The sequence below is a fragment of the Eleutherodactylus coqui genome, chromosome 1 (genome assembly GCF_035609145.1).
Source record: "Eleutherodactylus coqui strain aEleCoq1 chromosome 1, aEleCoq1.hap1, whole genome shotgun sequence".
NCBI classification, from domain to species: domain Eukaryota; kingdom Metazoa; phylum Chordata; class Amphibia; order Anura; family Eleutherodactylidae; genus Eleutherodactylus; species Eleutherodactylus coqui.
In genome coordinates this window covers 421,965,869-421,991,256 of record NC_089837.1, presented here as the reverse complement: position 1 = coordinate 421,991,256, position 25,388 = coordinate 421,965,869, and the positions used below count along the sequence as shown (strand labels likewise).

Below are 25,388 nucleotides of genomic sequence, written 5' to 3'. Positions count from 1 at the left end.
GACAGCGTTGGATACGCTTCACATAGAAAAGAATAGGGCTCACATTGCATGATACGTGAAGAAATAGAGCATGTTGCAATCTTTTTTCTAGCGCATATCTGCACTCAGTGTTTACACACAAATGTGAGTGGATCAATGAAAATCCATTTACTTTCATTGACTCCATTCACTGAGTATTACAAGCGCGATATACAACTGCATAATATGCGGTGAAAATATACCTGTGTGAATGAGCCCCTACTGGAAGGCCAGGAGAAGGGGGATGCAGCTGCAGGTAACTACCTCTGTGAGACTACAGGCCATTCACAAGACATTCACAAGTACTTTTTTTGGGGGGGGGGGGGGGGTGCTCGTTGCTTATGGCACTTTTACTGTGGACAAATAAACTGCTCATAAGGGCAAATTCTAACAATAGTTGCCCAGTGTAAACATGGTCACCAACAGGGAGGTTAGAGAGACGTTACCGGTATTAGTTGTTTTGTTTCAGCTGGTTGATCAAAAGTCACAGTCGTTTGTATCTGAACAACTTACCTCTATGAATGATATCTTGGCAAACTAATGAGCAATCATCGCTCTATGTAAAAGCAAACCACTATTTCCGTACGATTCAACAGTAGTTGCTGCCTGTAAAGCTACCTTTAATACAATTGTGGCTGCACATATACAGCTGCTTAAAAGGTGATGAGATTCTAGGGTTAATACGGAGAGGTAAGACATTAGATAGTGTCTCTCCTGAACCGCCGTCCGATGCATTTTAGGAAAAGCCATCAAATCTAGTTATGACTTATACAGCAAGAGTTAACGAGTCCATTTTTCTTTCTTTACAATAATTTTACCTTGTGCATGTTCGCAGTCACGTCTTCAAGAAATAGTAATAAGTGATATGCTATTGTCTAGCAACAGAAAGCTTAGTGATATGGCATTGCAGACTTTGGGTGAAAGGATTTGATTTTAAGGATGCATTCATATCATAATGTATCCAATGAAGCGTGAAGGAAGCAAGTATTGTTGTGGGTTAATATGGAGGAGGATAAACAAGAGCTGAGAGTAACAAAGTTACTGAATGGTATACAGTGGTTATAACTAGAGATGAGCGAACACCAAAATGTTCGGGTGTTCGTTATCCGGAACGAACTTCCCGCGATGTCCGGGTGTTCGTTTCGAATAACGAACCCCATTGAAGTCAATGGGCGACCCGAACATTTTTGTATTTCGCCGATGCTCGCTAAGGTTTTCATGTGTGAAAATCTGGGCAATTCAAGAAAGTGATGGGAATGACACAGTGACGGATAGGGCAGGCGAGGGGCTACATGGTGGGCTGCATCTCAAGTTCACAGGTCCCACTATTAAGCCACAATAGCGGCAAGAGTGCCCCCCCCCCCACTGTCAGCATAAAGATCGTTCTCCTCTGCCACAGCTGTAACAGCTGTAGCAGAGAAGAACGATGTTTGCCCATTGAATTCAATGGAGCGGCAATACAGCAGGTTCCACTGAATGCAATGGGCTGCCCGCGATCGCAGGATGAATGGTCGGAAAGGGGTTAAATATATAACCCCTTTCCTGCAATTCATCCAGAAATGTGTTACACTAAAAATATATACCGGCGTATAAGGCGACCGGGCGTATAAGACGACCCCCCAACTGTCACCTTATACGCCGGTAATACAGTGGAGCAAAGAATAAAAATCATTACTTACGTTTTTAGATGATCTGCGGCGCTTTGCGACGTGCGCGTCACACACGCACAGAGCTTTGCGACGTGCGCGTCACACACGCGCAGAGCTTTGCGACGTGCGCGTCACACACGCGCAGAGCTTTGCGACGTGCGCGTCACACACGCGCAGAGCTTTGCGACGTGCGCGTCACACACGCGCAGAGCTTTGCGACGTGCGCGTCACACACGCGCAGAGCTTTGCGACGTGCGCGTCACACACGCGCAGAGCTTTGCGACGTGCGCGTCACACACGCGCAGAGCTTTGCGACGTGCGCGTCACACACGCGCAGAGCTTTGCGACGTGCGCGTCACACACGCACAGAGCTTTGCGACGTGCGCGTCACACACGCACAGAGCTTTGCGACGTGCGCGTCACACACGCACAGAGCTTTGCGACGTGCGCGTCACACACGCACAGAGCTTTGCGACGTGCGCGTCACACACGCACAGAGCTTTGCGACGTGCGCGTCACACACGCACAGAGCTTTGCGACGTGCGCGTCACACACGCACAGAGCTTTGCGACGTGCGCGTCACACACGCACAGAGCTTTGCGACGTGCGCGTCACACACGCACAGAGCTTTGCGACGTGCGCGTCACACACGCACAGAGCTTTGCGACGTGCGCGTCACACACGCACAGAGCTTTGTTATGTGCACGTCACACACAGCTCTGCTACATACATTCTTCATCCCATACAACAGGGATCACAACAGACACAGCAGTCCTGCACACACTGATCACTCCCTGGACTCCTCCCACACAGGTGACTGATGACATGCTCCTCCGTCTCTCACAGACACATGGCTCTGCTTCTCCGCCTTTCACAGACGCACTGATGTGGAGCAGAATTCATTCTTTCAATTCAAAAGGGTGAAATCTGCAGCAGATCCACACCAAGATTTGCACCAACCATGCAGATTTTGATGCAGTTTTTGGTGTGTATCCACATCAAAATATGCGGTGTGTGAATGTACTCCAAGTGCATGTTTATATGGTGGATTCTGCCAAGAAATTTTCAATGCTCAATCTTCGTGAAGAAAGGCAGCAGAAATCCGTTGCCCAATACAGGTGATCATCTCAGTGATAATCCCCCATATAAGCCCTTACTCAGTAATAATGCCCCATATAGACACCCACTCAGTAATAATGCCCCTCACAGGCTCCACTCAGCCAATGAATGGCTGTGACTGGTTCATCGAGCGCTGGCTCTGATTGACTGAGTGCCACGGCGCTCAGCCAATCGGAGCCAGCACTTCCTGGAGGCAGGGATTTTAATATCCCCAGCCAGAAGACATGCCTGAAGACCAGTGCCGAGGACCAGGAAGAAGATGCAACAAAGCCGGACAGCACTTCTTAGGTGATGTAGGTCTTGTTTTATTTTTTCCTGCAGCTAGAGCTTATTTTCGGAGTAGGCCTTATATTTCAAGTCAATTGTAACTTACCAGCTTTTACAGGTTATGGGCTGCTACAGAGATTCTTCCTCAGTGGGTTACATAATCTCTGAACACAAAGCATCTTTTTTTTAAATCAGGTTATAACCTTAGACAGTTCAGACGAAATTAACCAATTTCAAGAGAAAGAGATGTGTCTCAACAGAGCATTAAAGCAATGATCATAGTAATATACAGAATGTGTTAAGGCCACAAGTGCTTTCCTCATCACATCTGCTACTCTATTATTGACACAAATGTATTTAAACATACCATTTTACTTCTGTATAGGGGAGTGATAGTGCACAATGGGAGACATCGGTAACAGCTAGGCCATGTTCAGTCCACATTAAGGCTAGTTTTAAATGGCCGAGAAACTCACCAAAGGCTTGTGCTTTGTGAGACTCGCAAATCTCGCACGAAAATGAACTGCCTTCTTTTGAATGAGGTCATATACATGAGTGATGTCTACAGTGTGTGGGCCAGGGAGTTGCTATATCAAATGATGTTTCATTGCAGTCCCCCCTCCATCTCACAGGTAAAAACAGAAGAGCAGAGGAGACAACAGGCACATGTAGAGTTGCAGCAGGGAGACCAGAGGCAGAGCTGCAGTACCAAGACTGGGCACAGACCCACGGTAGGAAAGGGAGGCACCGGCTATAGCCAGCATTGACCTAATGTAGTGCTGACGCTGCTGGGCTGGAGATAACTCGGGACACAACCAGTAATTGTTTTTGCCATATATGGCAGTGCTGTGCAAAAACAAAAAGAATTTTGTGATTCTGTTCAAAAACAGAATCAAGAAGCATCTAAAGGGTGAATTAATGTGATTATTCGACCAGTCCTACTTTGAAGCATATGTTTTTATGAAATGCCACTGCATATAACCTACACAGGGAAAAGATTAGAATTATGTTTACCGTCAATTCCTTTCCCATGAGTCCATCATGACAGGAAGGAGAGTTTATAAGGCCACCTCCCACCATCCATATCCAGTAATTTCAATATCACAACGGATACATAGCCCAATTCTTTTATTATTACTGAAAAATATTAACAACATGTTATGTTCACATGTACAGCACAAATTATCCAAGGGTGGGAAAGTATGTGCTGTCATGATAGACTCATGGAAAAGGAATTAGCGGTAAACATAATTCTAGTCTTTCCATAGAGTCCATCCTGACAGCCCACATGGTCCTACTACTGCCTGAAGGACCTTTCGTCCAAAGGCCAGATCCCTACCAGCATGAAGCTCTAACCTATGATGTTTTGAAAACGTATGGATATTCGACCAAGTTGCAGCCCTGCAAATTTGTACTGCCGACGGACCCCCATGTTCAGCGCAAGAAGAAGCAAGAGGCCTAGTGGAGTGGCTCTTATTCCTTCTAGCACCACCAGAACCTTGGTTCTATAGCACTCTTGGATTGCTTTAATCCATCTTGCTATGGTGTCCTTTGATACGGATTTGCCTTTGTTGCGTTCCTGAAACTTGAGAAAAATGTTTTCCGATCGGCAAAACGTCTGAGAGGCCTACAGGTAGGATAAGACTGCCTGACGCACATCCAGACTGTGAAGGCGCTGTTCTTTTCTGTTTTTAAAATTTTGGCAAAACGAGGGTAAGATTATCTTCCATTCTCTATGAAAGGAAGATACTACTTTTGGAAAAAATTCCTTGTTTTAAAAAACTATCCAATCTTCTAGTAGTCTTTAAAAAAAGGTTCTTCACAGAATAGAGCCTGTAACACCCCCACTCTTCTAGCTGTTGTTATTGCTATCAAAAACGCGACTTCAATAGATATGTTTTTTAATGAGATATCATGAATAAGCTCAAAAGGTGAATAACACGTCTAGACCCTCTAGTACAATATTAAGGTCCCATGTGGCAACAGGTCTCTTTATAAAGGGTTTAAACCTATCTGCCCCTTTTAAGAATCTTTTGATCCACCTATTCTCGATAAAGCGATAATCAAACAAAGAATTGAGAGCTGCTGTCTGAGCCCGCAAGGTCCTAAGGCTAAGGCCTTTGTCTAGTCCTGTTTGGAGGAAATCTAAGATTTTTAAAGAGTCGGGACTGTTTACATCAGGACAATCTGGTTTATATCAAGCATAAAATCTTTCCCACACTCTGGAATAAATATTTGAAGTAATGCTTTTACGACACTTCAGTAGTGTATCGATTACCTTGTGAGACAGATCTGGATTTCTCAATCTTTGCCTTTCAGTAACCAGGCTGTTAGTTTTAGCCAGCAGACCTTCTGAAAGAACACCGGATCCTGAGACAAAAGGTCCTCCCTGGGAGGCAGTGCTATGGGGGATTGCATCGCCAATGCGTTCAATATTGGAAACTATGGCCTTTTCGACCAGGCTGGTACAATAAAAATCACTGTGGTCTGACTTTTCTGTATATTTTGAAGACATCAGGATATTAAAGAAAGAGTAAAAAAAAAGCGTACGCAAGGGTCATTTAGGAAGAAAAAGTCTCAGCATTTTGAATTGTTCCTCACCGCGAACAAGTCCATCTAGGGTTGGCCCCACTGGGCCGTAAGGTGCTGGTATACTTCCATGTGGAGTGCCCAATTTCCTGGATCTAGTTTTTCTCTGCTTAGGAAGTCTGCTACGTAATTTAAGGATCCTTTCAGATGGACTGCAAATAATGACTCCACGTTGTTTTCTGCCATGATAGAATTCTTTGGGCCATATCATGTAGGTGAGGATGGCGAGTGCCTCCCTGGTGGCGAATGAAAGAAACAGCTGTTACATTATCAGGTAAGACTTTTACGTGTTTTCCCGGATTAAAGCTTTCCAGACTGCCTTGAGCTTTCTATCATTAGACGACGGGTGCTGGTATAGCTTGACCAGGAGCCTTGTAGCGCTCTACCTGATACCTGGGCTCCCCAATCGGATCCACTGTCATCCGTGCTGATAGTAATGCAAGGGAATAGGAACTATTGTACTCCCTTCCTGAGTCTGGATGGAGATGGCTATCAATTTAAGGACCTTTTTTACTGAGTCTGGTAACTTACATTTTTCATCCAGGGAAGATTGGCTTTGATCCCAAGTTAACAAAACTTTTTGATGCAGGGATCCAGAATGAAATTGTGCCCATGGCACCATAGGTAGGCATACTGTCATTTGACGCAACACCCTCATTGTCTCTCTGATGAAAACATTTTTTTTTTCCTTTTGAACTTGCCAATTGAAGGGATAATATCTGAAACCTTTGCTTCTGGAAGAAAAGAATACCCTCTTGCAGAATCTAAGAGAACCCCCAGAAAAATCTTTCTGGCATCGGGATTGAGACTGGACGTTTTCCAAATTAACAATCCAACCTAAATATGAGAGGAGGTTGAGTGTTTGCTCTACATGGGACCGCATCTTTTGCAATTAACAAAAAGTCATCCAAATATGGAATAATATTGATGCCCCTTTCTCGCAAAAAAACTGATCGGTTCGATCGTGACCTTTGAAAATATCCTAGGGACCGAGGAAATGCCAAATGGCAAACAGATAAACTGAAAATGATAAACAACCTCCTTCATTCGAAACACAAACCTAAGATATCTCTGGGATGCTGTATGAATAGGTATGTGATAATAAGCGTCCCTCAGGTCTACCGTACACATCACATAAGAGGGTCCTATTAACGGGACTGTCGACTGGATTGTATCTATCTTGAAGGTAGAATTCTTAATGTACTCATTAAGAGCTTTTAGATTAAAAATAACCCTAAATGATCCGGCTTTGGAACTAAAAATAATGAGGAATAGAAACCCTGACCCTGTTCATCCACAGGGACAGGCAAAAAAGGTCACACTTTATTAAATTATAAATCCCTTCCTCCAATTGCTCTTGGAGAAGAGGAGTTTGCGTCGGAGTAATTAGGTATCTTTTAGGGGAAATAGACGACAGTTCTATCTGATGCCCCAACGTAATCACCCTCAATACCCAAGAATTACTAGAAACCTGGCATCATCTCCCTGCGTATTGAGTGAGTCTACCCCCTATTGCGCAAGAAATATCGGGGCTCGGATTTTGTGGAAAAATCGGCGCCTTCTCCCCTTCCCCCTTTCAGGGTAAGATCACCTACCTGATTTGCCATTGCTCCTTCCTCTAGGTGAAAAACACTCTTTCCGGGAGAACAAAGTACTCCTGGTAGATAATTCGTCAGAAACCCTTTTTTCTTATTGCCCACTTTCTCCAAAATCTTATCTAGGATTGGCCCGAATAGGTTTTCTCCTTGAAAGGGGATTGCACATAATTTATTATTGGACATTGTGTCCCTTGACCAAGCTCTAAGCCATAATGCTCTCCTGGCAGAATTCCCTAGCCCAGTGTTCCTTGCTGAGAACCGCACAGATTCAGCTGAGGCGTGTGCCAGAAAAACTAGGTTTTTTGATTAATGGAATGATCTCCAGGATTTCCTCTATAGAAGTTTGTTTTGTTGAAGATGAGGCTCCATTTGTTCTAGACAGAGATACATAGATCTTGCCACGGACGTAGCCGCTGACTCCCAAGCACCTTTTAGGAAACCTTCAATTTTTCGATCCATGGGATCTTTTAATTGGGAGCCATCCTTGTACGGTAACTAGGTCTTTTTGATTAGTTTAGCAACTTGAACGTCCACATTGGGAACCTTATGCCATAATGTCGTGTCGTTAGGTGCGAACACAAGCCTTTCCCTAAATTCTTTAGGAATAGTGAATCCTCGGTTTAATTAATGCAATTCCTCTGTAATAATCTTTTTCAAGTTATCATTAACTGGGAAGCATTTTCTGCACCTGGTTCTGAGCCCTCCAAACATTTCATCCTGGACGGACCTGGTTTGAGGAACCTCAATTACCTCCATGGTATTTTGCACTGCCGTGACCAGCTCATCCAAATCTTGGTTCAAGAAATAGTATTTCTTTTCACTGTCATCCGTGAGGATTGGAGCTGGAAATTCTGATGATTCATCATTAGAGATGAGCAAATATACTCGTTTCGAGTAATTACTCGATCGAGTACCGCAATTTTCGAGTATTTCAGTACTTGGGTGAAAAGATTCGGGGGGCGCGGGGGGAGGCGTGGCGGAGCGGGGGGTAGCAGCGGGGAACAGGGGGGAGCCCTCTCTCTCTCCCTCTCCCCCCCCACTCCCCGCTGCAACCCCCCACTCACCCACGGTGCCCCCCGAATCTTTTCGCCCAAGTACGGAAGTACTCGAAAATCGCAGCGCTCGGGCGAAAAAGGGGCATGGCCGAGTAGGTTCGCTCATCTCTATTCATCATCTGACACGTTTGCCTCAGAATGCTTTGATGATGAAACCTCTTAAACAGGTGTGGGCGCTCTCTTCCTAGATGGCCTTGGCTGAGGATCAGAGAATTATTCTGCATGCAACACCTGCGCCTCTTCACGCACTATCGCACGAATTCCCTGCACTAAATTTTGCTGCTCATCTTTTACAATTTTTGCAGTGCATTCAGGGCAAATTCATCTTTTGACACGGCCATCCATCCTTTTTGAACATAAGGCGCATCTTTTTATCCGCTTCTTATCACTCTTGGCTTTTAATGCTTCCTCCTGAAAACAGGAGAAGCCATTATCCCAATATATATCATAAGATTGGTTAATTTTTTTTTCTTTTCATCCAAGTGGACTACTCACGCTTGGCACAATCCCCCTGTTACCTTCTGCACTATTCATGGTGTTTCAGAGGTGAAAACGGAGCCTGTTTGCTCAGAAAGCATCTCAGATTTTAAATCTGACGCCATTTTCATAGGGGATGCGTCTGACATAATTGCTTCCGACGTCAACATGTGAAGTGCCGCATCATCACTGGGAGCCGGCTGCTGTACCACCGCTAGACGTCGGGACCTAGGTGCGAGATGAGGCTGCACCTGTTGCAGGTCCCGCGGTCTCATGACCGTTCCTGAGGAGAAAGAGGAGGAAGCTGGATCCTGGATGCTGCTGACCACCCTGCCGCCCGTCAACCCCCGAAGGTTCTGGAAGGCGTTTGGTGAGTAGCGGTCCTTTCCCTAGCGTCCCTCCCGGCACAGAGAACTCCCCTCTGTGTCTCTTGAGACAGGGAGAAACACTGGAAATGGATGTGGGAGGTGGCCTTAAGACCTCTCCTTCTTCCTGCCCCAAGGAGCAGAGACAGGGCAACCTCCAAGTGTACTGTCAGGATGGACGCTATGGAAATACACATACCTGCCCCTGGTCCATGCTTCGAGTGGTTTGGGCAGCATGAACCTGGTGGTAGATTCCCGTTAAATTGGTCAAGGAATATGAAACTTGGCATTCTAGATCTATACTGGTTGCAGTAGAAGACTCCGATCATCATGCATGATCTGATGTGTAGCACTGTAGATGTTTGTGTGTGTAAAGATTTCTGCTTCCTACGTCTCTATCAAATTTACTGAAGCAGAAAACGTGAATTGAGAACAGTTTTCTCATTAATTTTTTTAGCTGGCATTCACAACACAAAAAGTATGATGGATTTTTAATTTATGGGCAAATTGGGATTTAGACAATTAAGCCAAAAGAACGACAAAAAATGTATACAAATATGAGATGTGAGTGGAAAAATTGATGAGCTGACTAAAATGTGAGCAGCCAGATAGGTTTCAATTGCCTGCAGATTACTATGTAGTCAGGCCTGAATGATCACAGGAAAGCATGTAATTTGTTAAATAAAAATGAAATAGCTGTGGGAAGATATCAATAGTCCGAGCAACTAGTGAAGAGTTAAATATTAATTTAACTGCAATTCCCTGGTCTTGTTACTGCATCTTAACATCGCCCAGGCAATGACTTACTGAAGCATATTTTATTAAAAGTGATCAATGCAATCAATGGAAAATAAATTGACACATTAGATTAATTAATGCCTGGTGAGGTAATTACACCTCCCATTCCCAGTTCGTGGCACAAACTGCTTCGGCTGTCATAAATAAGGTATTGCTACAGAGAAGGCTATGATGGAGTACAAGGACATGGGTGAGAGAGAACATAACAGGATTTTCAGGATTACTAAAAGGGAAGATGCCTTCATGACATACCAATTTATTGTTTAAGTTTATATGTAAAGCTTATTATTTTTTAAGACTTTTTGGTGTTTCTTTTCCATAGTTTTTGATGAAACCTTGCAGTTTTCACATCAACCACTGAGCCTCATACGGTAGTAGTTAATATTTCCTGTTCTGTGGAGATCACTTATCAGTAGCCATCTCATTATAAACACGGACATTGTTACAAAGAAAGGATACATTAATCTATCAACACAAAATACAGGATTTATCATTCTTCACAATACATGATTAGAGCTCAACTACCCCTTCCCTTGCACATCACAGATCATGCCTAGAACTGGAGATGAGCGAGTATACTCGCTAAGGCACATTATTCAAGCGAGTAGTGCCATAGCCGAGTATCTCCCCGCTCGTCTCTAAAGATTCGGGGGCCGGCGGGGAGGAACGGAGGGGAGATCTCTCTCTCCCTCTCTCTCCCCTGCTCCCTGTGCTCCCCGCCGCAACTCACCTGTCACCGGCCCCCGAATCTTTAGAGATGAGCGGGGAGATACTCGGCTAAGGCACTACTCGCTCGAGTAATGTGCCTTAGTGAGTATAATCGCTCATTTCTACCTAGAATACACTCCCATAGAAGTCAGTGAGCATTTTAAAGGTCTAGCTACCTACATCCATGTGGCTGCTGTAAAACATACCTCTGAATGAACACCCCATTAATAAAGTACAGCATATAAGAAAATCAGAAAAATAAAACCAAAGAAGAAAAATATTTATCTCTTATCTGGTTAGGACTCATTAAAAAAAAAAAATCCCTCCCCTAGAATTGACTTAAACTTTGTGTGTGATTGTAACGCTGATACACGTAAGCAAGTACAATATCAGAGCAAAAGGATAATATTTTTTTTGCGGAAAACTGACCACTTGAAGGAAGGCTCTAGTATCCAGTTGCACTACATCCAGTGTGGATACAAGATGTGATACATGGGGGCGTGGAGGCTTTAGTACCCTGTTGTACCTCCTTTAGCTTGGATACAAGATGTGATACGGGCTGGCATGGGGGCTCTAGTATCCTGTTGCATCGCCTCTAGCTTGATTACAAGATGTGATATGGGTGGACATGGAGGCTCTAGTACCCTATTGTACTGCCTCTAGCTTGATTTCAAAATGTGATACAGGTGGGCATGGAGGCTCTAGCACCCTGTTGTATCGCCTCTAGCTTGGATACAAGATGTGATACGGGCAGGCATGGAGGTTCTAGTATCCTGTTGTACCACCTTTAGCTTGGATACAAGATGTGATTCGGGTGGGCATGGAGGCATACAGGTTCTGTATGGTATCATTCGGCATGTCTGTCCACATTTGAGTAACTGAGCCTCTAGATAGTGCAAACTCATAGGCTGTTGAAGTTGGCCTCCCAGATGGTCCCATATGTGCTCTATTAGTGATTAATCTGGCGGCTGGGCAGCCACGGAAATCTAATGTTGTGGAGGCATTCCTGTGACCCCCTTGTGTGTGCGGCCGAGCATTATCCTGCTAGAAAATACCTCTTGGAAGCCACCACGAGAGGAACACATGTGGCTGCAGGATGTTCTCAGCATACCGCTGAGCTGTTATTGCCCCTTGTACCACTACCAGGGGTGACCAACCTTTGTATTTCTCACATCCCAATAATGTGCCCCCTCTCGAACGTTGTTAACTGGGCGAAATATCTTCAATTGTGTCGTACAGGCGTCTAGTGGTCAATAAGCTCTATACAAGCAGAAGAAAAAAATAAAAAGAAATCCACTACACACAAGGAGCCTCTCGGAGAGCCTTTTTATAGGCCAAAAGCGCAACCACTTTTAGGGCCTCAGTTGGCAAGACCGTTCATCTCATCACACCACAACTCTAATCATTTGTATATCTGCCCGAGATGTAACCGCATGCCGAGTGTTGCCGCAAAATGACAACTTCTTCTAGGTGCTTGATTTTTTTTTTACAAAAAGTGTCATTACAAAAAAGAAACACAGCTGGCATGCTGGCTATAAAAGTATTGACAATCGTAAATACAGTCTTGCCCGTATTGTTAGAGGCCACATGTAATCATGAGCTTAACAAAGTTTGGTGCAAGTGCATAGGCTAAAACTGAATTTCCCATTAATCACATTTTATTTCCACCTCTACTGTTAAATGCAGCCTGAAAGGCACACTTAAAAGAGTAACATTGAATAGGTTTATTTTCCTTTAAAGGTTGTCACCTCTGGTGTAGCATCAATAAAACTGATGTGTGGCGAATGTTTTTTTTCCTGAAATATTGCATTAAAGTTGCAGCGGCAAGTCTCTATGAGCAGCACATTCATATTGTTTAGAAATCTATTTGTATGCTGTACAGCAGCGGGTACAGGACTATTGTACATATACATCATTCCGGATATTAATGACCAGTGGAAGTCATGGAGGCATAATGTACCATTAAATTCAATAATGGGGACAACACAGATTTTCAGACTAAAATAAGGAATAATTTCATTTCAAGATCTTCCCTTGTTTTCTATTGAATACACGGTATGCACACACAATAGCACATCACTTAAGAGATTACACAGGCGGGCGCAATTGTAATACAACAGTGATTTAATGCTGCTCTTATCTGCACATCAAGAGAGTTAAAAATCAGCAGCAAAATAGTGACTGGGGTTATATAAATATCTGTCCAACAATATACTGTGCTTGCTCCTAAAACTACTTCTTTATTAGTAATGCTATAGGACAACGCAAAAGTTAGGAATCTGTTGGGACAGAGCAAATGACAGAATTGTTGAGGACACGCAGCTAAATTTCATGAAATGTGAACCTATGCTTTACAGTTCCACAGAAAAAAAAAAAATGATGTCACCACATCTAGTCACCGCAATGCTAAAGCCTAGTGGCTCACGGACAAATAAGATTGTTGAGCAACTTTACAAAAGGCTCATAGTCTGGAATCCTGAAGACTGATTTCCAGTATCCTGTAATGTATTCTCCAAGGAGTATTAATGAATGGAGAGTGTGTGACTGTTCTCAGTAAGAGAAACAACGTAATCTTGTAGATATGATACATTTTAATGGCTAACAAAAAGACGGTGTTATTGCAAGCTTCCGAAGCTCCCACCTGAGGAAGAGTCCTGAGAGGTTCAAAAGCTTGCAATAAGATCATGTATTTTTGTTAGCCATTAAAAGGTATCATATCTACAGGATTACTTGGTTTCTCTTACTGAGAACAATCACATTTTGTAAACAGGAAGAACAAGGTTCTTGCCCCATGCCTCATGTCCTCTTAACCCCCTCTTAAGGACCAAACGTGGTAAACATACGGCGATGGTAATCCCTGTTCTCATGACTTGTGGAGGTCCAAGAACCTCTTGGGATCAGACGTTTATCTCCTATCCTGTGGAAAGAGGAGTTGATAAGGTGGTATAACTGGAAGCGTGGGACATTCCTTTAAATAAGGCAAGAATAGAATCTGCAAAGGAAATAGCTAAAGGGGCCACTACTATTGTGGGGGGAACTTAAAGGACTACTACTTGTGGGGCCTACAGAGGGACTACTACTACTTGGGGGAAATGCATAAAGGAACTACGGTTATTTAGGAAGTGGACATAGAGGGACCATGATCATTTGGGATGGAACACAGCTCTATTACTATTACTTGGCTGGTCAAAAGCCGGCTGCTGTGAATAATTCATATACAGTGGATGTTTTGACATTATTTTCCCGCAAGTCTGAAAAATATGCCAAATAATGTCAACTTTCACACTTAGGTTTCTAATAGAAAAAGTTTACACAACCGTATTCTAGTCAAATAACATAAGAGAATGTTTTCCAGCACAACTTGAAAATGTTACCAAACATCAGTATCAGCATTGGTTCACATGAGGGGATCAGTGCCACACCGCTCTATCAGGGTACATTACAGTAGTTTTTATTCATTATATCTGTTATAGTACAATAGGAAACAAAGGTTGCTTATGAGTAGAAATATGGTATTAGAAGCAAGACTAGGCAGGCTTATATAACTGTAAAACCGACACCACCAGAAGGCACACAGCAAAACAAATAGTAAAACTGCTGGCAAGCTCGTGCAATTCGAGCAACTTAACTCATCTCCAAAGTGTTTTGCATTCTCCCTTCTAGTAGAAGTGATCTAAGGTGAGCCCCTGGATCCCGTTAAGGGCCACTTACACGGGATGATTATCGCTCAGAATCTGTTCAAACTAAACTGAGCGATATTCGCCCTGTGTATGTATGTGTGTGTGTGTGTATATATATATATATAGTTTACTATTTGTTCACTTCTCGTTATCGCTGACTTTCAGTCAGTATAAAAAACATTGCTGGATCGCGGGCTTCTTGCTGCGTGTAAACGCTCCCCGCTCAGCACTTATCTACTAAGATGACACCGCTATAACGGGGAGCACACTAGAAGCTCATCCGCACAAGCGTAGTACTCTCATTTCACGAAGGTCGCCACTAATGTTTAAGAATATTGGTAGAAAATTATTTTTGCTAAGTCTCCATTTAGAAACATGATGGTCCCGTTGCTGCGGAATGAGAAATGACATCATATGTACAAGGCACCTAAAAAGCAGAGTCATTAGTCAAGTAACACTCACTTTACAAAGAGATCCGAGGTTAAAGCCAAACGTCTGTGCATTTCGGGATCCAGCATTCATGTAGTTTCCTATGAGTAACACTATCTCCAGCAGTTTAGCGAAGCTTCTGCTTTTCTTTATCTCCTCGCATGCTTCACTGACAGCCATAATATCTGGTTTGATGTTGTTTACTTGCTCTTCAAATTGAAGGCGAAATAGGATTGCGTTGAGACGTGGAATGAGCTTCTTCACGCTGCTCATCTGATTAAAGAAAGGAATATATTTTATGAAATAGCTATATAATAATTTGCTGCTTTAAACCGTTCTAGAGGGACCAGCAAAATAGAAATCCTTTAGTGTGGGATGTAATTATGAAGGACAACGTTGTGCAGATCTCATCTCACTTCACATCCACAATGTCTATTCTCCATCACTGCAATTTATCTGACACGGAATTAAAAGAGTTGAAACACAAGCTGTGACAAAGAAGAAAACTTTAGCATCAAGACTTGGGTAGAAAAGAAACCTGCCTTGAATCTGAATATTTATTCTGCCAAAGGCAGAACGTTTAAAACTTTGTGGAGGGAGAGCACCTCTGAAATCCCCTACCTTGTCATAGCCCTCCTCCTCTTCCTAACGAGGAGCAGGACATCTTAATGACACACATTTCAAGTTATATTAATACATCAACAGGGAAATGATAAATGAATAGTGGCTGCAGGCAACAGTTCATTACTTGACTTATTAACAACAATGATAATGAATAAGCACCGAACAATTCGACATAATTAACAAAAAAGACCACTAAACAAATATGAGCAAGCTCCTTTAAGGGGGCTGTGTGGTTTCAAATTAAAAAATCTTACCAACCATCTGTTATTGAACACACACACACACACACACACACACACACACACACACACACACAGCTATTGGGTTCTGCCCAGGTGTCTCTACTGCCAGAAGCCAGGCCACCTTCCTGAACTCTTGGCATCCAGGATGTGAACACTGATTTCAGAAGTACGGAAGGAGACACCTGACTTCTGGCAGTGGTGCACGGCCAAAGGAGTTGGTTAGTGGGGCCCCTGGGGGCAAAGACAGGAGAATATTAGAGATGAGCGAGTATAATCGCTAAGGCACATTATTCGAGCGAGTAGTGCCTTAGCCGAGTATCTCCCGGCTCATCTCTAAAGATTCGGGGGCCGGCGCCGATGACAGGTGAGTTGCGGCGGGGAGCAGGGGGGAGAGCGAGAAAGATCTCCCCTCCGTTCCTCCCCGCTCTCCCCTGACCCCCGAATCTTTAGAGACGAGTGGGGAGATACTCGGCTAAGGCACTACTCGCTCGAGTAATGTGCCTTAGCGAGTATACTCGCTCATCCCTAGAGAATATGCTTCATTTTATTTATTTTTTTCAACCCTCGCATCTCTTCCTTTACGGAGTCTAAGGCTTGACTTAAACCCTATGTTTCAAGAGTCTTTTGTGAGTCAAGCAATGACTTTCAAGGTTGCTACCTATAATTAGGACAACAGTTTTTTTTCCCTTCTGATAGACAGCTAATTTGCAGACTCTTTACCCCGAAAACATTGCCTGTAAGACTCCCTACACCAGCTCGAAATTTCTGAAAGGAGAAACCGTACCACACAAGAGTTATAAAGAGAACAAAACATGCATCCCACATCTCAATAACCCTGCATTAATAATTAGAGATGAGCGAACCTACTCGGCCACGCCCCTTTTTCGCCACGAGTACCGCGACATTTGAGTACTTCTGTACTCAGGCGAAAAGATTCGGGGGGCGCCGTGGGTGAGTGGGGGGGTTGCAGCGGGGAGTGGGGGGGGGGAGGGAGACAGAGAGGGATCCCCCCTGTTCCCCGCTGCTACCCCCCGCGCTGCCACGCCTCCCCCCGCCCGAATCTTTTCACCCGAGTAATTACTCGAAACGAGTAGGTTCGCTCATCTCTATTAATAATTCCCCATGACTGATATCTCAGTACGCCATGGCATTTCTTTCTGCTTGGTAAAATTGAGACTTCACACATGGCAGATTCCGGTGTGGATCTGCACCTGATTTCGCAGCAATCTTTGCTGTGGATTTTGGTGCAGATCTGGTCAAAAACTTGTTTTAAAATCTGCAGCATCTGGTGCAGATATTGGCACGGATGCCCAGCAGATTTCACCCTTTGAATTGAAGGGTTGGAGTTCACTGCGGATCCATGTCACAAGTCACAGCAAAATCTAAACCAATGGCGCAGATTTTGATGGAGAATTTGACATATTTTTTTCTTCTACAAGTGAATGCACCCTCTAATTGTCCAGGCCACTCTGTCACTGGTTTGGGCCAATCTTGGGTTCAGTTCGGTTTCAGACCTGTAACAAAGTGGTTTACGACTTGGTAGACTCGGAATATTTACGGTTATCCTCCAAACCATGAGCAATTTCTAGCTTAAAGCGGTAACCTGTTTCAGAGTTGCTGCAAACACAGCTAATCAGGAACATTAGTCACCCAGTATACCTAAGGCCACTCTCGCACAAGGGTCTTTAAAATACTGCATTTTCAAGCGGATTATGTCACCCCCCCACCCCCACCCCCCAAACCCCCCTGCTGGTGGCATAGTAAGCAGCGTTAACACACCCCACTCATCGCAATGGGTGACACAGGGTGTCAAAAACGGGCTGCAACACCCAAAAATGGAACATACAGTGTCTGCTTTAGCATCCATCATAAATGCTGTGTTAAAATGCTTGTCTAACAAGCTCCATTAAAATAATTAAAAAAAAACCTGTGTGAGAGCAGCCTAAGTCACAAGTACTGGTAAAGCATTTAGCTAAAAAAGAGGGGCAATTAAATGAAACCATAATCCTGCAGATCAAAAGAAGTCTATAGGTTTGCAATTTGTTAAGTGGGATTAACTACTCAGGGTGTCCATTTGAGCTGCCTAAGACCCCAATTACAGTGAAAGATGATCGCTCAAAAAAAAATTTGATCAAACGATAGTCTGTAGTAGCTAATTAGCTACTAAAGAGCTATGCAGGCTGCGCAGGACACTGCTGCAATCACTACAAGAACAATACAGTTGTTTTACATAAGCAAACAGCTGCATTGCTCTCCGCGCTTACAGCTCAGGTCCCACTGTAAACTACCAGCAGGAAACGAGGAAACGAGCTGAAAGAACCTCACCAGTGCTGCCGACTGTGATAACAGCCTGCACCGCTGATAAGAGTTCATCGCTGAATTCTAGAAAACTAGAATTGAGCAAGGAACAAATTGTGCACGAAAGCTGCACGATATCCGTACATTTAGACGCAACGGTTATCACTCAAAAGATGGCTTTGAGCGAGAATCGTGGTGTGTAAATGGGCCATTATAATAGGGGCTTTCTCACAACAATCTATTTCTGTATGTGTCAATAGGGCATATACAGTATATACTCTAAAACAGAGTGGAGATCCTCTATGAAAGAGAAGCTCTCGGGTTAACAGACCCGTCTCAACTGAACGACCACCATGTGCTATCATAGGGTCTGTAGATTGGTACTCACGGCCAGGGCTTTGTGAGCCTGGGAAATATTGGCCATATGAGCACATACATGATGCTACTATACATAAACCAACTTTGATTAAATGGAAGTGTTTCTGGACATTTTCTTTGCTGGTCTGTTACATCTTTAGAGTTAATTTTGTGTTCAATTGTGTTTCAGCAGCTTACAAAGAGCACTAGAGAAGGAAAAGGCTAAAACTAGGTAGAATTTGTCAGTCAACACCCAAATGCAGAGAAGACAAGGAAAAGTACATGAGTATTTATGACCTTCAGGCAATAGGTTGGGCAGTAGAGCTCCAAACTTTACAATGCAGGAAACAATAGCCCAGAATAACACAATCACTCTAGAAACTGCAGCCGAGAACAAAGAAGCCATTGTCTTGTAAACTCTGATATCAGCTACAATAACACACAGGGTTTTTACAGATTTGCAGAGGACAAAGCTTCATACCTCGATTAGGTAAAGAACTTTAGGAGCAGAGGAAAAAGGAATGATTTTCTTCAGGTCTCACTTATTGAAACTTACTTTCGTACATTTTCCCAGTCATAATGACATAATTTTAGAAATACAACTGTACATAAATTCTAGCCACTGTGACCTTTTAGCTGAAAACCATTTATGGGAATTAGCACAGATAATACTGTATATCTCAACACCTTTTATCTCCCAGCTATAAAAGGCTGTCTAGCTCTAGAGTGGATTTACATCTCCTCCATCCTCTGCTAAACCTATTCAGCTTGATAGAGTCACAAATGCAATTTTGTCATCCAACAATTCATTTTAAATGGAAAATTAGATAAAACAGATTGCAGGTAGATTTTTAAAAACACTCACCACAACACCAAACTGCTCCGGTTCGGACAGGCTGCAATATTCACCCTGCAGCTTGGCCAACGCAGTTAACTGAGTTTGTTCAGGCATGTGCTTTATTAAATTCTGCAGGAAAAGCAAAAAGGATAGTTAGTTACCTTACATTTCAGATGAGGCCCCTTCATGCAGAGCCAGGTAACAGGTGTCACTGACACATGGAGATATCCCACAAAATGCCTTGCTAATGGCTTGTCTACTTTTTGATAGAGTTTAGAACTCCTAAAATAAAATGCTAGGCAGGTATCACATTGACCTTCTGCATCAGCACAGAATCCTGCTTTGTCACAATATAAAAGAGGACAGCTGCTTTTCAATGGCTAGACACAAAGGTGTCACTAGCACTGGAGATAGCCCAGTGTCCCAAATCCCCAAGGGAGACGCCGAAACAGTTGGTGATAATGGTAGAGCAGGGTTCAGAGGCTCCCCCTGCCCTAAAGATGTTGGAACAACAATGTGTGTAAACAAACAAAACAAAAAAAAAAAAGAAAACAACACTATTGTTCCAAGGGGTTCTACAGGAAGGACACTATTATATAAGGTGGCATTATTATACAAGGAAGGAGGTGGGGGGTTGTCAAGGGGGCATTATTCTATATAGAGTATATTACATAAGGGAGGTGGGATAATAGTATATATAAGGGAAATCTCAAGAGTGTCATTATTACTTTCTATGGGAGAACTCAAATAGGGAACTATTAACTTCAAAAAGGCACACGGGGAATTAATATCTATGGTACTGTAATCACTTATACAATCTGCAAAGTACCTGTGTAGAGCTGATCTCTACTGTATGGTCACTTTATAGTGATATTAGTCCTTGTACAGCGGTTCTTATACAGAAGGAAAGTATGGAAGTAATATTCAGGCCCGACTACATAGTTTATTTAGTAACAGTAAGGTGTCGCTAATAGGCAAAAACTGAGCAAGTGGCCAAAAAGATAGATATAGATACTTTCAACCTGAGAACACTGCTGTTCCTACCAAATAGAACAAGGTGTCAGTGTGTTGGGATTGCAAGGATGTTCCTCGTGATTATGATGAATACATGTGGAGGAGGGAAGATATGAGTCCACAACCCACCTTAGAGGCACCACACATGATCGTAAGCGTTCAAGTGGAAGGATGTATCCCTAAAAGTTATTGCACAGCCTAATAAATTGGTCATTTGGCAATGAGTCACTTCCAGCAAAAATGAGGACCCTCAAGAAAAAAAATAAACAAACACACACTAGTGGACATCAGGATCTAATAAAAACACCTGGGCAATTCTGGTCCAATGGGGTATTGCTATATCCCTAGTAGTATGTATAACCCTGTAAATTGGAAAGGAGCCCGTTGCCCCACCAGCCAGACTCAAACTGACTTGCTATGCTGAAGAGGAAACCTTATTCTATATGGTAGGAACAGTAATGTTTTCAGGTTGAAAATCTCTATATCTATCTTTTTGGCCACTTGCTCAGTTTTTATTTATATTTGTAATGAAATTTATGTTTTAGGTTCTACTCCGCGATTGGTTAAACACAGATAAACCTTAGATTATTCAACAACATATGAGGTTGCATGAATGCAAATGAAGTATTGTAAATTACATTCATTTAAAAAGATAAATACAGGGCGATTCAAAAGTGAGGGCCACCCAGAATATCTTCTGATAAAAGTAGGAAACTTTGTAGAACAAGAATTAGAAGAAATCTTATTTGCACTATGGCGGTTCTTGTTGGCACCCATCTTAGATTGAGCCCAAGAAACTTCAATGTACATGGGGTCATGGATAAAAGATGTAAGGGCAGAATTTCAGATCCATTGAGAAAGTCTCTTTTATTTATTAAAGACCTTCAACCATTTTCGAATTATGGATGATATTCTGCTGAGCGTTAATGACGTTAGATTGAATTATGTGGTATGGAAAACACTAATTGCATGTCTTCTCAGGTACCAAAAGATGCAGTTTAAAATCCATGAAAGAACGGAGATCATCCTGAAAGTCTGTAACAAACATTTATTTGAGGCGGCTCAGGCTTTCAATCAGGAACATTCAGGAAAATAGCCAGTGAGCGCACAAACTATCGGGAAACTGATTCTGAAGTTCAGGGAAACTGGTAGTGTCCGGGATGAACAGTGGACTGGTCTTCAGAGCCTCAGGTGTCAACGCTGTTTTCCTGAAGAGCCCATGGCAAAGCTTCAGGAGACTGGCATATGATCATAGTGTAAGTACCCAGCTCTCGGTTTGTCATGGATTATACCAGAGTACCAAAAGCTTTTTCCTCAGCCATCTAACTGTTCTACAAACGTTTCCTACTTGTGTCTATTTTTGGCCCATAGATAGGTAGATAGATACATTTTTCCTTATATAAATGAAAGCTACCTGGACCATGGAGTCTGTCAGCTGTGTTTCATCAATTTCCAATATAATTTTTTTTATGTCTTCATAAGGCAATCGGTATGAACCCAGAAAGATGGCTAAAAACAAAAGGTTGGACATTTATATTGCTGGTAATAATCATATCAAATTATTTCTCCTCCTTCTACATTCTATTGTGGACAATATGTAAGGTTCTTGTTGCATCAGGTTTCAGTCACAGAGTTAAAGCATATCAAAGGGAATGTTTATTACATGGTTTGGGGCATGACATCACACTTTTGGCTCAAGTACCAAAATCTTGACTTCTTAAGAGATGTACGCCGATTCCCGCCACTTTAAGTGTGCAGGGCTCAGCATTAGTGGGCACGGTCGTACAAGGTCAGCACATTTATTAGATTTAATGCCAGAAACGGGCACATTATAATGCAACTACACCTTGCAGCTGGCATAGATTTTAGATTAGGAGCCTGTAGATGCTACAGACGTATTAAGGCCCATTTAGACACAACGATAATCACTCGAAAAATGTCGCTCAAGCGACTTTTGAGCGATTATCGTTGTGTCATTTACAGCACCAGATGATTGCTCAAGATGAGCGATCACCTTGCGCTGCCAGCGGAGGATGCAGAAGACAAGCGGGGTGTCTCCGCTTGTCTTCCGCATCCAGCTGTTCTCCGCTCCAAGCGGCCGGCTGTTATACAGCCGAGCGCTGGGAGCAGAAGATGCAGAAGACAAGCGGGGTGTCACCGCTTGTCTTCTGCATCCAGATGTTTTCTGCACGGAGAGCCCAGCTGTTATACAGCTGAGCGCTCAGTCCTGGGTATGGAGAACAGAGCTGGACCGCTCTGTTCTTAATACTCAGCATGTTATCAGGGACGGGATACAGCTAAAACAATAGTATCAGCTGTATCCTGCTGTGAATCCCTGATAAGGTTCATTGTTGTCTTTCAGCAAGCTTTCAGCTGAGCGATGGCATAACAAAAACTTCACGATGTCAGTGCAGCTACACACAACGATTATCGCTCAAAAGATGGCTTTTGAGTGAATTGTGAGCGATAGTCGTTGTGTCTAAATGGGCCTTTAGGAGGCTTGTACTTCCTAATACATTTAGTGCACTTCCCCCAGTGCTAACTTCACTTAAACTGGTCTATGAAATGTTGGTCAAAGTAAATATGCCCCTAAAGATATACTTTGCCCTTCTTATATTATGTTCCAGTGATTTCAAATGCATACGTACATAGATTTTGCGCAATTTTTGGCTCTAAAACTTTAAGTGCCTTTATTCGTTTCTTCGTAAACACTGGGTCATCAGCTTCATCATCTTTTTTTACTGCATGCACAAAGAAAAGAAAACATTGAACAGAATCCATTATTTTGTGTATTGGTAAAGTGGGGGGGGGGGGAATTAATACATAAATAAATTGATTATATAGGACACACACTCTTTTCTTTAGCAAATAAAATGTTCTGTAAACACAAGCAAAGTTAGGGAATTAGTCCTGAAAATTATAGCAAATCAATTCAATTGGTCTACAGGGAACTTATTAATAGCTTTAAACCCCTTCCATCCTTCTGAATTAGGTTTCCCTCAGCTTATTTTTAAACTTTCTTTCTAGCATCTACTAAAGAAAACAAATGTGATTTTATTGATGACACAGGCTTTTTTTTTCAAAAATGTGTTTTTTCTTAGATGGCTTATTCTTTTACGGTGGACTATAGGGACACATTAAAAAAAACAAAAAAAAACACACACACCAGCCCTAAAGCACTGATTCAGTGAATAGAGGTATAGATTTGCAAAAAAAAAAAGTTGTCTTCATCCATAAAACGTTATGGCCAGTCCACACAAATAGGTTCAATCACAGTTTCATTATTAAAGTGGTATACCAATCTCAGTAAGCTCCCTCCTATCCACAGGATATGACCATGTCTAGTCCCAATGACGTGAATGGAGCGGAGGTGCATGCACACCCCAAAATGCCAGAATTTTGGGATGCAGTGGGGCTAAAGTTTTGGATTTCGTGTGTGCCCCAGCAATTGGACCCCCATCAATTAGAAAGTTACCCCCCATTTATAGATAGAGGATAGCTTGCCCAGATGGGACATCCCATTTAAAGGAAACAGACAGTTGGGAAAGATTCCACAGTTTTTTATGGTATTGTGATAAGTATATTTGTGAATGTTCAACACATCCTTTATGTGTGTGTGTATATATATATATATATATATATATATACACACACATATACATACACACACATACACACACATACATACATACACATACTAGCTGATATACCCGGCTTCGCCCAAGTTAATTTGGTACTGGTGTTTATCTGGTGTTCACACGGAAAATCTTATGAAGTCGTGGTTACTTTAGAGATGCCGACGAAAAAAATATGTTCACCATTTTGCAGGGTTCTTTGCGTTACCCAGGAAACACCATGTGGAGGTAACCATGCGATGTTTCCTTTCTATAAAATGACATCAGGAAGTGAGAGAATTAGATTCCGTACGTAAAATTTGGACGCTAATTCTTTTGCGGTAAGAACTGAATAATCGAGTTGGGACCCATTAGCTTTTCCTATTTATAACACAATCAATGCCCGTGCCAAATTTCAAGTTTCTATGACACCGGGAAGTGAGAGAATTAGATTCTGTACGTAAAATTTGGACGCTAATTCTTTTGCGCTTAGAATTGAATAATCAGGTTGGGATAGACTAACTTTTCCTATGTATGACATAATCAATGCTCATGCCGAAATTCAAGTTTCTAGGACATCGGGAAGTGAGAGAATTAGATTACGTACATAAAATTTGGACGCTAATTCTTTTGCGCTTATAATTGAATAATCGAGTTGGGACCCATTAGCTTTCTCCTACTTATGACATAATCAATGCTCGTGCCAAATTTCAAGCTTCTATGACATCGGGAAGTGAGAGAATTAGATTCGATACGTAAAATTTGGACGCTAATTCTTTTGTGCATAGAATTGAATAATGGAGTTGGGACCCATTAGCTTTTCCTATATATGACATAATCAATGCTCGTGCCAAATTTCAAGTGAGAGCTTTAGATTCCGTACGTAAAATTTGGACGCTAATTCTTTTGCGCTTAGAATTAAATAATCGAGTTAAGACCCATTAACTTTTCCTATTTATGACATAATCAATGCTTATGCCAAATTTCAAGTTTCTATGACATTGCGAAGTGAGATAATTCGATTCTGTACGTAAAATTTGGGCGCTAATTCTTTTGCGCTTAGAATTGAATAATCAAGTTGGGACCCATTTACTTTTCCTCTTTTGAACATAATCTATGATTGTGCCAAATTTCATGTTTCTAAGACATCGGAAAGTGAGAGAATTAGATTACGCATGTAAAATTTGTATGCTTGTTCTTTTGCACTAGAATTGAATAATTGAGTTGGGACCAATTTACTTTTCCTATTTATTACATAATCTATGCTTGTGCCAAATTCCATGTTTCTATGACATCGGGAAGTTGGAAAATTAGTGGCGAGTCAGTGAGGGTTTTCGTATATATATATATATATATATATATATATATATATATATATATATATATATATATATATATATATATATACACACACATACATACACACACATATATATACATATACATACATACACACACACACATATATATACATATACACACATACATACATATATATAAGAGATGAGTGAGCACCCAAATGCTCGAGTCCACGTTATTCGAGAGATCTACTCAATTAACGAACCCCATTGACTACAAGCATTTTTGTATGTGGGACGCCGGGTGTCGAGTTTCTCTCTCTCTCTCTCTCTATTGCTTATCAAAGGCCC

The 25,388-nt window shown here is 42.3% G+C and overlaps 1 protein-coding gene across 3 annotated transcripts in view; it reads right to left on the bottom strand.

Moving 5' to 3' along the window:
- Positions 1 to 25,388, bottom strand: part of DIAPH3 (diaphanous related formin 3) — a 611,019-nt gene that overhangs the window by 271,804 nt on the left and 313,827 nt on the right. For all 3 annotated transcript variants that reach the window (XM_066581399.1, XM_066581379.1, XM_066581388.1), the window contains 4 exons: positions 22,774 to 22,866; positions 21,540 to 21,634; positions 19,139 to 19,240; positions 14,786 to 15,025 (listed from right to left, as the gene is read on the bottom strand). In XM_066581399.1, the coding sequence (XP_066437496.1) occupies positions 14,786 to 15,025; positions 19,139 to 19,240; positions 21,540 to 21,634; positions 22,774 to 22,866 (530 nt within the window). The remainder of the gene's footprint in view (positions 1 to 14,785; positions 15,026 to 19,138; positions 19,241 to 21,539; positions 21,635 to 22,773; positions 22,867 to 25,388) is intronic.